Source organism: Peromyscus maniculatus, chromosome 7, assembly GCF_049852395.1.
Source record: "Peromyscus maniculatus bairdii isolate BWxNUB_F1_BW_parent chromosome 7, HU_Pman_BW_mat_3.1, whole genome shotgun sequence".
NCBI lineage: Eukaryota > Metazoa > Chordata > Mammalia > Rodentia > Cricetidae > Peromyscus > Peromyscus maniculatus.
Window position 1 is genome coordinate 111,498,964 of NC_134858.1, and position 14,238 is coordinate 111,513,201.

The following is a 14,238-nucleotide window of genomic DNA, read 5'->3' on the forward strand; positions in this document are numbered from 1 at the left end:
GGTCAGAAGCTACATCCATAAAGTCTGACCAACATGACTGCCGAAACATGAGCTGAACAAGGACAACAGCAGTAAATATGCTAACGTGGATCAGGGATAGACCAAGAGGCCTCAATCCTACATAAAGAACTACAGGCAACGAAGGAAGGCTGAGAGCAGGAGAAATAGTTTTCCCCAGGAAAGAGCACACCAATTGGTTAACCAATTCCAAATGGTCAGCCATGAAAAGATACATACAAGTAACATACAGACTGAGCAGGTTGTTCTTATGTATTTAGGAATATATATATGTATATATGCATATATACATATATGCATGTAACAACAATGGAAAAAGAGGTCATGAATTTGAAAGAAAGGAAGAATGGTTTAGGATAGGGAAATGTTTGGAGGGAGGAAAAGGAAGGGGTAAATGATACAATTGTAATCTCAAAAATAAAAGAATAAGCTAGGTGGTGGTTAAAAATAAATAGACAAGTGATAGAGGCAGAGATATATTCAATGTGACCACATTATGAAGAGGACCAAATGAAGTGTTCCAGTGAACCTGACCCACTCCATATTCAAGGGTAATAACAGAGGTTTTGGTATAATAGAGGGCAAGAAGTGTGTATATCTAGTCAGTACCAGTCATGGTGTGGTCCCACAAATCACTGAACTATCATTATCTCAGCTCCAATCTCTTCTGTAAGAAAAATCTCTCCTGGAAGACAAAGAGACAGGCATAAACATCCCCCCCCTCTTTCTCAGCAAAAGTGTCTTCTAAATATCTCTTGTACTCCCGGTCCAGGAGCTATCTCTAAAGTTGGAATCAAGGTAAAACAACCTATGTTTTCCCAACTTTTGGGGTAGAGATTTCTTACTCCTGCAGCTGCCTCCTTCCCTACTCCTTTCCCTAATCTTTTAACGACCATCCTTTCCACTGGGCTCTCTAAATCTCAATCGAGGCCTCTATAAGCACCCTCCATCCTTGGCTCACGAACTGACTTGCAGAAAAGTAATGTGTTTGAAGAGAAAATGCAGGGGCTACCCTCGGAGGCCTAGATCTCAGGTCCAGACTTTTAAAGAAAAGGAGAGGGACAGTATTGCAGAGAAGGCTCCATGCAGCCTGGGATTTTCCTCACAGTAACAATAACCCACAGTGTCCTGTCAAAGCCCTCACATCTAATCCCCACCCCCAAGGTAGATTTTTATTTTTGAGACAGACAAGATTGACCTTGAACATTTTTCTTTTAGAAAAAGATTTAAAATTTTTGATTATGTGTATGTATGCATGAGTGCAGCTGCCTACAGAGGTCAGAGGAGGGTTCTGGATCCTCTGGAGCTGAGTTACAGTTATGAACCACATGATGTGGGTACTGGGAACCAAACTCAGGTTCTATGGGAGAGCAGCAAGAGAACAGCTTTTAACTGCCGAGCCATCTCTCCAACCCACCCAAACCCCCCTCCACACATACCTTTTTTGAGCCAGGTGTGAATTTATAACTCAGTCTGTAGCCCAGGTTGGCCTCAAACTAACTGTGATTCTCTTGTGTCAGCTCCCTGGAGCTGGGATTACATGCATGAACCCTCCTGCCCTGCTTCCAAAGACAAACATTTTACAGAGAAAAGCTCATTTTCCTTGGGTATGGGCTTGAATAAGTCTAATTTGTCCCACTAATTTGTCTCCTGGTCTTTCAGTAGAACTATGAGCTGAACTAACCCAAGAGTCGCTGTTTTGAGACAGGGTCTCATGTAGCCTTGGCTGGCCTGGAGTTCACTCTGTAGACCAGGCTTCACCTCCCTCGGCCTCTGAAGTGCAGGGATGGAAAGCATGCACCACCACTCTTGGCCCTATAACCTTAGATGTTGGCAACTGTTTTCTTAGATTTCAGAGGCTCTGCTCTACATATGTTTGAGTACTTTTTTAGTGCATAGATTGGTTAAAGAGATGGGATAATAGTTTGCACAATTATATTCATCCTAGGAATCAGAGAATTATCCCTCCCCTTATTTTCTTCTGTACTTTCCAACAGTTAATAATAGACCTAGCTAATCCATGTTGCTGGACCCACTTCCATCTGCTCACTACTCAAATCCTGTACTTTGGAGACACTATTTTGTTGAAAAGAAATACTCATCAAAGATCAGCCCTGATAAGTGTGTGTGTGGGGAGTTGGGGGGGAGCAATTCTCCTCAAAGCTTCATGTTTAGGGATACCAGACACAGAAGACCTTCAGTGGGAAGTAAAAAGGGGCACCTGGCAATGGGTAGGAAGCTTCCATGCTGAGTGCAGCCTTCGTTTTCTGCTGTGGTTATCTCCGTTTCTTCCTTTGTCTGCAAGTTACCTGAACTATATGACCTTCTGTTTTCTTTTATTTAATTTTATTTTAATGTGCACTGATGTGTCATATCCCCTGGAACAGGAGTTACAGACAATTGTAAGCTGCCGTGTGGGTGCTGGGAATTGAACCTGGGTCTTCTGGAAAGCAGCCAGTGATCTTAACCGCTGAGTCACCTCCCCAGCCCCGGCCTCTTGTTTTCTTTAGAAAAACATTTCGTTTTCTTCAAGTTAACCCTCACAGCAATTTACATGCTTTGTGTTGGGGCACAAGAATAAGGAATAAGGTGGGGGTGACACATTCTTATGCCATCTGAAAGTCACCCGATGGTCTGGGTTCTGTAAATTTCAATTTGTTTGTTCTGCTTGAGTCAGGACCACACCACGTAACCTTGGCTTGGCTGCAGCTCCCTAAGTAGACGAAGCTGATCTCGTGCTCTGATCAGCCTGCTTCTGTCTCCCAAGTGCGGGGATTAAAGTTTGACTCTTCGGGGGCAAGGCTTTGGGCAGCCTTTTAGGGAGGGCTGACTGACTGATTCTCCTGCCAGTTAAGATTTTCTGCACAACAGGATCTAATTTAACTCCTCAGACGAGATGTCGCAGCTTTTCTCTGCCGTGGAGAGAAAAGCCGGCGAAGAGGTATTTTCCCGCATCGACGGAAGTAGGACCCGGAACCACTTCCTCCAGTGCGAGCCAATGAGCTCTTTCTTATGGCAGCCAATTTAGTCCCGGAGTCCTCCGGAGGGGAAGAACGTTTTGATTGGTGGCGCAGCCGAGTGCGCAGAGGCTCACGGGAGTCAAGTCCCGCCGCTTCGCCGTGACTGCCCAGGAGACCTGTCAGTCAGCCGAGCCGCCCCTCTGGTCACGCCTCTTCCGCCGCCGGGCCGCGACGCCGTGGGGGCCGGGCAGCTCCGCTCGGCCCAGGCGCTTGTGCCGCTGAGAGGCGCGGGGCCGCGCGGGGCGGGCCTGGGAGGGGAGCGGCCGCGGGGGCGGGGCCGGGGCGGGGCCGGAGGAGGAGGCGGAAGCGGCGAGCGAGCTGGAGCTGGAGTCGCCTCGAAGCTGCGTCCGGGCCGGCGGAGCGGCGGCGGCGGGGTTGGCCGGGGCGAAGGGGCGCTGGAGCCTGGGCGGGCGGGCAGAGGGCCGGGGGGGCGCGGCCCGGGTGTGGGTGACGGGCGTGCCGGGAGGATGCGAGCCGGGGCTGTGGGGCGGGGCGGGCGGCGGCCGCGGGAGCGGCGCCGGGGGCGGGCGGCCGCATGAGGCGCTGGGCCGGCGGCCGCGGGAGGGCGGCGCGGCCCGCGGCCCGGTCGCTCCCGCTGCAGCTGCTGGCCGGCGCGCTGTGCCCTGACAGCTGGGCCTCGGCCGCTCTCGTCTCGGCCGCGTCCCGGGCCGCCGCTGGTGACCACTCGCCGCGCTGCCGGAGGCTTCACCCGCGCCCTCCCTCAGGACGCGCCCGCGGAGCTCGGGCGCCTTCGCCCCGGACCCGGAGGCCGCGCTGCGCGGGGCGGCGGCGAGGCTGGAAGATGGCCTGGGTGCTCAAGATGGACGAGGTGATCGAGTCCGGGCTGGTGCACGACTTCGACTCCAGCCTGTCCGGCATCGGGCAGGAGCTGGGCGCCGGCGCCTACAGCATGAGGTAAGGGGCGCGCGCGGCTGCCTCCCTCCGCCCGGTGGGGCCTGGGCCACGGGGTCGGGGTCCTGCCGCGTGGCTCCGTGGCCTCGGAGCCCGGCGGGGGCGCCTGGAGCTGGGCCCCGCCGCTAGCCCAGGGAAGCCGCTCTAGCTGTGGAGATTGGGTCAGAGGGGCAAGGGAGACTTCCTTTCCAGTGGATTTCCGAGTCTTTAGCTGCGATAGGCTTGTACAAAAGGCACCGCTTGTGGTGGGAAAACACGGTAGCCTTTCCTACCGTGCCTTTTAGGGTGGCCTTTGCATTTCAGCCAAGAGACATTAGAGTTATATTGTGAATGAAAGTAGCCCCGAGGGTCGGCGAGCGCGTTGACTTGCTGTGTAGTCTCCTGATAGTGTGAAAGTGAAGCTGGGCCCTTGGCTTGGTTTCTTCGGTCTCCAAGTGACTCCCCTCAGGCTGTTTCCTCTTGCAGAGGGCTTGAAGATTGTGCCACAAACAATAGTTTAGTCACTGCAGTCTGCACCAGCAGCTGTTCCATTTTGTATAAATGGGAGAGGTTGAAACAGATAGGAGCCAAGTATGTCTTCGCCTTATCCCGAAAGAGTTGAAGAATTCTTTGTGGCCCCGGAAGCTCTTTGTTTTGATGTTGGAATATGACTTGTGTAGGGTATGGTTTAGCCAATGAAGTGAAAAACGGAGTGGTCTTTGAAACTGATGTGAATTAAGTATAATATTGTTTTCAGAAAAGGCCTGGTGTGTGAAATGCAGCTTCTAGAAGCTCTCTTAGTTTCCCTGTCGCCCAGGGGAGGACAGGAGCGTTAATACCCCATGAGAAATGACCTGGGTCGGAGCTGGTCTGGAGAAGTCGAAGCTCATCCCTGAAGCAGTTTGGCTTGGCTCTGCCCCACACAGAACTCTCAGAACAGTGGGGAGCAGCAATGGAAAGCATGCTCAACTGAGAATTAAGTCGCTCACATCTAACCCGGTGTGGTCTCTGCTCACCCCTAAACTTGGCACCTCCTTTCACTCCAGTTGTGTAACTTGAGGGCTTAAATGAGGTGGATTGTTTTCTAGAACAGCTGTCTTGGTTGTTGAGGAAACTGAGCTACTGAAAGTTTCGGGATCACCTAGAGAGGTGTACTGAAGAGGAGGCTTTCCTGTGGAAGCCTCCTCCAGTGAGTGCCCTTGGCCACTGGAGAGCACATGTGTCTCCTCGTTTTTCAGTCGGACGGGACTGCTGAAAAGCTTGCTTATTGACAGTTTCTAGAGCTTGACTTCTTTCTAGGGTCTTCTGTGAACTGTGCTTGGTTTTTTTGTTTTTGTTTGTTTAAATTTTTGGTGATTTTGCCAACTGGCTAACTTGTGTTTTGTGTTATTTTTCTGAAGAGGAAATCAATTCTTAGAGATATCCTTCCTTTGACCTTATTCTTGAAGTTGTGCTGGCATCTTTGTGTTCTCATTAGTGACACTACACTGGGAAAACTGTTTCCTTCTGTGGTTTTGGTCGTGTCATTTAGTCAAAAATTCCCAATGTGTCTGAAAGTCAGTAGCAGTTTTTGAGGGGGCTTGTTTATTTGTTCATATTCAACTGGGTTCTGAGAAATCAAGAGGAGTTTGCCTCTTATGCCTTCAAGACCCTTGATTTAAAATCTTCATGTATAAGACATTGTGAAACTGAGCTGACGAGGAGAAAGTCTGAAGGGCATTAGTCTTCCATAGGCCTCCCTCCCTTGGTTTGCTGTCTCTCTCCCCATTTATCTTGAGCAGCCAGCTTGTTCTGCACAGGAATCTGATCAGAAGCAAGCCTTACCTTTTTGTTATTTGTTCTCACCTATTAAGCTCAAAAAGTAAGCCTGAGGTGGTGGCTCACATCTGTAATTTCAGTGCTTGGGAGGCTGCGTGAAGATCATCTGAGTTTGAGTCCAGCCTGGGTACCTATTCTCTCCACCCCCCTCCCTCCCTCCCTCCCTCCCCCCCCCCCCCTCTCTCTCTCTCTCACACACACACACACACACACACACACACACACACACACACACACAGAGCGAGCGCTTAAGAAGTATACTTGAACTTACTGGAATAATCTTGATAAAATTTGGTTTGGTGGGCTGCAGAAACGGCTCAGCAGGCAAGGCATTTGCCACCCAGCTCGCAGATATGCATTCTAGAACACACATGATAGGAGGAAACTGACTTCTGCAAGGTGTTCTTTTATCACATACATGTTGAAGGCACCCTTGTGTGCTCTTTTTTTTTTTAATTGTGTGTAAGCCATTTTTCATTTTTCTTCATACTGTATTTGTGGGAGTCTTAAAATAAAATTCATTCTGTCTCTTAACTTTATGGCTCTGGGAATTGAACCAAAGACCTTGAGTTTTGTAACTGAAAGTTTTCCTGTGTCCCACCTGGTCTGCAGCCCAAGTAAAGTCCACTCAGACCCATGTAAACACACAGAGGCTTATATTAATTATAATTGCTCGGCCATTAGCTCAGGCTAACTACTGATTAGATTAGCTCTTACACTTAAAACTCAGCCCATTTCTGTTACTCTATATATTGCCACATCTTCCGTGGCTTTACCTAGTGTCATTACATGCTGCTCCCTGGACAGAGGGCTGGCATCTTCTGACTCAGCCTTCCAGCCTTCCCAGAGTTCTCCTTGTTTGTTTATCCCACCTATACTTCCTGCCTGGCTACTGGCCAATCCATGTTTTATTTATCAACCAATCAGAGCAACACATATTTGCAGCGTACAGAAAGACGTTAACCCATTAGAGTTTACTAGGTAAGGTCTTTTTTTTTTTCTTTTCTTTTTGAGACTCACCATGCAGTCCAGGTTGTCCAGGAGCTCACCATGTTGCCTAGGTTTGCCTTGAATAGATTCCTGAGTGCTAGGATCATAGGAATAAGCCACCATAGCCAGTTTAGGCAAAGTATTAGAACTTTTTGTTTCTCTTGCATTCATTCATTCATTCATTCATTTTGAAAAAGATCTTATTTAGCCCAAACTGGCCTTGAACTCACCGAGTAGCTGAGGATTTTGAACTTTTGGTCATCCTGTCTCCACTTCCAGAGTGCTTGATTATAGGTGCGAACCACATCCTGGTCTGTATGGTGCTGGCTGGGATTGAACCCAGGTCTTTGTGCATAGTAGCTAGCCAAGCACCGCTACCAATTGAGCTGTATCTACTGCCCTTTCGACCTTTTTCAGACTTTTTGTAAAAGACTGTCTTGGAGCTTACAGTGTAGCCCAGACTGATCTCAAAACTTGAGGTGCGCTTCTGCATTCCCAGTACTGCAATATTATTCTTTATTCTTTTTTCGTTTTTGTTTTTTTGAGACAAGATTTCTCTGTGTAGTTTTGGTCCTTCTCCTGGTTGTCCTGGAACTCACTATGTAGACCAGGCTGGTCTCAAACTCCCAGAGATCAGCCTACCTCTTGGATTAAAGGCATGTGCTACCATGCCTGGCTGCAATTTTATTCTTAAAACCTATTTTAGGGGGTAGTTTCTCAGCCCCACCCCCACCCCCTAGACAGGGTTTCTCTGTGTAGTTTTGGTGCCTGTCCTGGATCTCGCTCTGTAGACCAGGCTGGCCTTGAATCCACCTGGCTCTGCCTCCCGAGTGCTGGGATGATTAAAGGCGTGCGCCACCACCGCCCAGCGTTTCCACAGCTTTTGTGGACAATAACTTGAAAAAATTGGAGAATTGTGGATTTTTTTGTTTTTGTTTTTGTTTTCTAGATCTATGGCCTTATACGTGTTTTATTAAATAATGTAGGCTTATGGTATTGGGGACATATTTAGGCAAATTTCCGGTATTCCCTTTGCTTCTCTTTTTCTGGGGGAGGGGTCTGGTTCTCTTTTTGCAGGTATGTGTTCTGCAGCCAGACTTTTAAGCTAGCTAATTTTTTATTACAATATCAATTCCAGGATGGGAGTGGAGCTGGCTGAGTTGGTAGAGTGCTTGCCTCGCATGCATGAAGCCCTGGGTTCAGTCCCCAGCACTGCATGAAACTGGGCATAGTGTTACATACATCACTTAGGAACATTAGAAATTCAAGGCTGTTCTGGTCTACATAGCAAGTTCTAGACCATCTTGAGATACATGAGACAAAAAAAAAAAAGAAAGGAAGGAAAGAAGAAAGAAAGCCCTTATTAATTTATAACCACAAACCACTTTGTATTATTATTATTATTTTTTTTACTAAAAGCTATTTTGCAAAATGTTAAAGTTAGCCATAAGAATGAAATTTCTTATTTTCTATTTTGTAAAACTTAACTTTTCCCCCTTGAATTTGCTTATCTGATACTTTTGTTTTTTTGATTGATTGATTAGTTTTTCAAGACAGAGTTTCTTTATATAATAATAGCTCTGGCTGATTGGGAACTCATTTTGTAAACCAGACTGGCCTCGAACTAACAGAGATCTATTTGCCTCTGCCTCCCCAGTGCTGGGATCAAAGTCTTGTGCCACCACCGCCTGGCTTGCTTATCTAATACAGGTGAAGAAAATTAGCCTCACAAAGAGAAGTACTTAATTTAGTTTGTGTACATAGCTTTTTCAGATCGTTGTGGATATTATTCTTTGAACATATCAACATTTGACAAGTGGTAGATTACTTTTTAAAAAAACTTACTAACTTGGAGAGATGGTTCAGTGGTTAAGAGCACTCACTAGCTGTTCTTCCAGAGGACTCAGGTTCAGGTTCACGTCTAACCATCTACATGGCAATTCACAACTGTCTTTAACTCCAGTCTCAAGGGATCCACAGCCCTCTCCTGACCTCCTCCAGCGCCAGGCTTACATGTGGGGCACAGGCATATGCAGATAAAACATCCATACACATAAAATAAGTTACATTTTAAAACTTTAGTGTGTGTGTGTGTGTGTGTGAGAGAGAGAGAGAGAGAGAGAGAGAGAGAGAGAAAACGAACCACAGCTCTAGGGTGGAAATGGATGACAGCTTGCTTTGGTCAGTAGATGCTGCAGATTAAACTCAGGTTGCCAGGATTGGCAACAAATGCTTTTACCCACTGAACCTGTTTAGTGATAGTCTCCTAAAACTCAGCTGGTGTGCAGAATCCAAAACCATGACATTTCAGTACTTTTCTGGTTTTGCTTTTTTGGTTTCTTGTGTTTTTTTTTTTTTTGTTTTTTTTTGTTTTTGTTTTTGTTTTTAATTTTAAAAAAATATATTTACTTAGAAGCATTCAGAATGTCAACAAAACAGCTGCAATTTTTTTTTTTGCAATTACAGAGTGGTATTCAGTTAACAGAACAATTATCTTTGTATAAGCTGCATCAGAGACAACTGAAGATGAAAAAATAAATAGATAAATAAAACAAAAACAAAAAAACTACCATCCCCATATATGACTAATTTGTGCTGTGCACCAACAAGAACCTGCTTTAAATTTCCATGCCAATTTACAACCCCAGACTGTACCAGGCAAGGTTAGTGGCTATTGAGAATACCACCAGGACAGGGCTATCTAAAGACACATTCGGTAGTGTGTTAACTATACAAAAAAGACACTGTACAGTTTAAAAGCAAATCTTACACAGCCTTACATTTCAATTTTTTTCTTTGAAAGGAGTGAGTTGTGTACAGGGGGGTTAAATGCTTTATAGACAAGAAAAAAACTACGCTAGAACCAACTTATTCATCATCATCTTCTTCATCTTCCTCTTCTTCCTCATCCTCTTCATCCTCATCTTCCTCTTCCTTCTTTTTCTTGCTCTTTTCAGCCTTGATGACCCCCTTCTTCACTACATCAGGTTCTCCTTTAGCCCTGTAGGCAGCGATATCCTTCTCGTACTTCTCCTTCAGCTCGTCAGCCTTCTTCTCGTAGGGCTGCTTGTCGCCCGCAGCGGTGTTGTTCCACATCTCCCCCAGCTTCTTCTTCGCCACATCCCCGATGGACAAGCGGGGGTGCTCTCCTTTGATTTTGGGGGCGATACTCAGAACAAGACGGCCGAACAAGGCCTCTTGGATGCATTGGGGTCCTTGAACGTCTTTTTGGTCTCCCCTTTGGGGGGATGTGGGTTTTCATTTCTCTCTCATAACGAGCCTTGTCAGCTTTTGCCATGTCTGCAAATTTCCCGTTTTCTTTAGCAGACGTGGTCTTCCACCTTTCTGAGCACTTCTTCGAGAACTCTGAGAAGTTGACAGAAGCATCCGGGTGCTTCTTCTTGTGTTCCTCCCGGCAAGTTTGCACAAAGAATGCACATGAGGACATTTTGCCTCTCAGCTTCTTAGGATCTCCTTTGCCCATGTTTAGTTGATTTTCCTCTGCGAGGCACAGTTGCCCAGTGCCGGTCTGGCTCTGGCTTGCCCCGGGGCTGTCTGAGCTCATTGTACTGCTGATTTCTTGTTTTGAAGCAGTCTATTTACGTAGCCCTTTTGGCTGGAACTCTCTATCCTCCTGCCTCAGAGTGCTAGGTTATTGGAGTTTGCTGCTAGAGCCAATTACATTTTGACACTTTTAAGTTACACGATATCAAGAAGTTGTATTCTTTAATATAGACAGCTCTCCTGCACATGGTGGAGGCTCAGAATTTATTACTGCAACATACTGTCAACTTTTTTTGCCTTGAATGATGGGCTTGCTCTGTTAAATTTTAAAATCACATTTATTTATTGTGTTTGTGCATACCCCAGGATGTGCTTGATGTAAAGGTCAGAAGACAGCTTTTGGGAGTGGGTGTTCTCCTTCCACCAGGTGTGTCAGGACTAGAACTCAGGTTGTCAGGCCTGTCAGCAAGCCCTTTTACCTGCTGAGTCCTCTTGCCAGTCTTCATGGTGTTAATGTGGAGACCATTTCTGTTCTACATCTATATCAGAGTCATCATACCTTTTCAGGTTAAAATGATGTCTATTCCTGTCTCACACACTTGTAAGATCTGTCCCTCAGCTTTACCACTTATTAGAGCCCATAGAAGTTGAGTAGCCTGCAGAGTGTTACTCAGTGAGTGACAGCTAAGGTTTGCAGGTTCAGACTAGGATTGACCTCTGGTCCTTTCCGTTACCTTCTTAAACATCCTACTGATAGTAATTGAACAGTCTCCACATAGAAGAGTAGGATCTCAAAAGGAGGAAAGTGGACTGAGAATCCTGTGCTTTTTGTTGTTTGGCTTTGTGTTGTGTTGTTTTTTGAGTGGGGTTTCCTTATATAGTCCATGCCATAGCCCATGCTGGCCCCAAATTCACTGTGTAGCTCAGGCTGACCTAAAACTTGTGCCATTCTTGTGTAGAGGCACATGACTTGGTTAGAACTTCTATTATTGTTGTGTTATCCCCACCTCACTTGTTATCATTCTGATCATTTTATTTCATTCTAGGAATGTGTAAGATCTCAGGTTTTCTGCATAGCTAGAGTGTGTCATTAAATGGTGACTGTAGGTCTTATATTTCTTTCTGTCTCCCTCTTTGTGAGATGTCTAGGGTTTCATTGAAATGTTGGCTAGAGACACCAAAAGGAGGAATCCTTAGTTATCTTACTGATTTTAATAGAGAATTCTATATTCTAAATTTAAATTCTAAATTCTCCTAAATTGTCTCCATCCTGAGAGAAGATTGGCTTTTTATTTAGCTTTCTTTTTCTTTTAAAAAATATTTTAAAAGGTTTTATATGTGTGTGAATGTTTGCCTGCATGTATGTATGTGCACCATGTTTGTGCTTGGTGCCCAAGGGGGCCAGAAGAAGGTGTTATCAGATTTCCTTCAACTGGGGTTATGGATAGTGTATGTCATCATGTTGATGCTGGGAATGAAACCCAGGTCCTCTTTAAGAGCAACAAGTCCTTAACCATAAGCCATCTCTCTAGCCCTCTTTTTATTGCATTTTATATTAAAAAGTGTGTGTGTGTGTGTGTGTGAGAAAGGGGGGGGGAGGAGAGAATGTGTTGTGTACTTGGCACAGCACACATGTGGAGGTTAAAGGCTAACTTGCAGAATTCCATTCTTTCATTCTACCTTGTGGGTCCCAGCTTGCCAACAAGTGCTTCTACCAGATGAGCAGTTTCACTGCCCTTTCTTTGTTCATTTTTCTTAGAGCTATAGCTCATGTGGAATTAACTATTCAAAGGTTGAAGCCAGGCATGATGACACACACCTGAAATCCTAGTACTTAGAAGTAGAGGCAGGAGGATTGGTTGTTCAGGACCATTCTTAGCTACTGAGTGAATTCCAGGCTATCCTGAGTTACATGAAACCGTTTCTCAAGACAGGAAAAAATGGCTGGAGAGATGGCTTAGTTGTTAAGAGCACTGGCTGCTCATTCCAGAGGACCTAGGTCAATTCCCAGCACCCATATGGCAGCCTACAACTGTCTGTAATTCCAGTTCCCAGGGATCCACCACCCTTACACAGACATACATGCAGGCAAACACTAATGCCCATAAAATTAAAGACATTATTTTTGAAAAAGACAAAAATGTTTTGTAAGCCAGGCAGTGGTGGCACACGCCTTTAATCTCAGCACTCGGGAGGCAGAGGCAGGCGGATCTCTGTGAGTTCCAGGCCAGCCTGGCTACAGAGTGAGATCCAGGAAAGGCACAAAGCTACACAGAGAAACTCTGTCTCGAAAAACCAAAAAAAAAAAAAAAAAAAAAGTTTTGTAAAATTCACCCAGAGTGAATTCTAGATTTGAGGTTTTAGCTCTTTTTCAATGAGAATGTTTGCAAAACTGTTTGTACATGTAGTTTTTTCAGGTACATGGGAATATTGAGATTATCTTAGTTGTGCTTGACGCACAATTCTAGTTGAGTCTTAGCTTCACACTGCTTGGTAGTTAGTGACCTTTTGCCCTTGCTCCTGCCCACCCTACACCCCACACTTTCCTAGACGGCTTCCCAGCCTCAGGATGCCTCCTCTGTGTCCAGCTGCAGCACTCTAGTTGCTTCTAGAAACAAGAGCACATCTAGGTGGTGATCTGCAGTCTTGGCCAGGTGGGCGCACGCCTTTAAGTACGGCACTCAGAGGCTCAGGCAGGCGATCTCTGAGGCCAGCCTGGTCTACATAGTGAGTTCCAGGACAGCCAGAGCTACATAGTGAGACCCTGTGTCAATGTCGTCCCCCCCCCCCCCCCCCGGACGACGACGACAACGACAACAACAACAACCCACTGCAACTTCAGTCTTTTTCCTCTGCTCCCCTCCGTTCCACTCCCCCCTGCCGTCTTATGATGCCTCCTTTCTCCCATTCCGTTTCCCTGACTTTCCAGTCACAGTCGGAGCTGCCATTCAGCCCGAGTTCTTAATTTGGTTTATCTTCATTTCCTGTTCTGGAATTCTATGTGTTAGCTCTCCTTGGAAGTCTCTTGTTCCTTGCAGGTCTTTCTAGACTTCTTCAAACTAGGTGAGCATGATTTCAGAGTTTGGGTCTGTTAATTCTAGTGTTTGAATCATTTCTGTATCCAGTTAGGAAAATGGAAGCCACTGAGCTGTTTGTAGCAGCAGGGAGCGTAGTGAAACCTTCCACATTAGAGGTGCTGAGAGGGCTGGGGAAGGACTGTGGTGCCCTTAGCTCCTGCTGGCTCAGCATCTAGCTCTTAGAAGCCTGTGTGTTACCTGCCTTGCCTTCCCCTGCCCCACTCTGAAATCTTCCACACGTGCTTCTCTTTGCCGAAAACTAACAAGATTCCAGTTAGTAGGAAGTCTCCTATGAGGGTTGTGAGTCCTCTGTCCTCTGCAGCACAGATCGAAAAGTGCTGGGTACTGCAGACAGGAGTCTGGGACTGGGTGTTAAACCATCTGTTGTTTTTGCTTTGGGTTCTTATTCCTAGAGTCTTGTTTGTCCTTTTATGCTTGGTATTTTTGAATCTTGGCATTGTGGAATTACATGGAACAATTTGATGCCTGTGACTTTTCATTAACTTGTCAAACTCTGGGAGGCCTTCCTGCCTGGCTAGAGCCACCTTGAATCCACATTTAGCAGTTTCTTGGATCATCTGGAGAAATTAATGTGACAGGCATCCTTGTAGAAGCTTGCTCTACTTCATCCATGCTCTTCGACTCTTTCCCGTTCAGTTCATTTGAGGAGGGGCTCATTCTAGACCCATAATGTAGCCAGAATAATGATGTAGCTCTAATTCTATCTTCAAACTGGAAAGACAGCCTTTGGTAAAAGCTATTTTGCATTCCAGGTTTGCTCAGAGTTTCTGAACTTTGCTTGTATTTTAGCCTCTTTCTGTAAAGATAGTTAGCTCTTAAGTCCTTGTAAGAAGAATATATGTTGGGGCTGCTTCTGTAGGTGACCAAGGTTCATTTCCCAAGACCTGCATTGTGCCTTG

At 46.0% G+C, this 14,238-nt stretch overlaps 1 protein-coding gene and 1 pseudogene across 6 annotated transcripts in view; one reads left to right on the forward strand and one right to left on the reverse strand.

The window, feature by feature from the left end:
- Window positions 1-3,327: 3,327 nt before the first annotated feature.
- Ubp1 (upstream binding protein 1) overlaps window positions 3,328-14,238 on the forward strand; it is a 48,811-nt gene continuing 37,900 nt past the window's right edge. The window contains exons 1-2 of one of the 6 annotated variants that reach the window (XM_076577281.1): window positions 3,328-3,412; window positions 3,764-3,953. In XM_076577281.1, the coding sequence (XP_076433396.1) occupies window positions 3,841-3,953 (113 nt within the window). In that variant the 5' untranslated portion in view covers window positions 3,328-3,412; window positions 3,764-3,840. Of the gene's footprint in view, window positions 3,413-3,607; window positions 3,954-14,238 lie in introns of those variants that run through there. The other 5 variants (XR_013052982.1, XM_076577280.1, XR_013052983.1 and 2 more) reach the window with 5 other exon arrangements.
- Window positions 9,147-10,245, reverse strand: LOC102924268 (high mobility group protein B1 pseudogene; annotated as a pseudogene).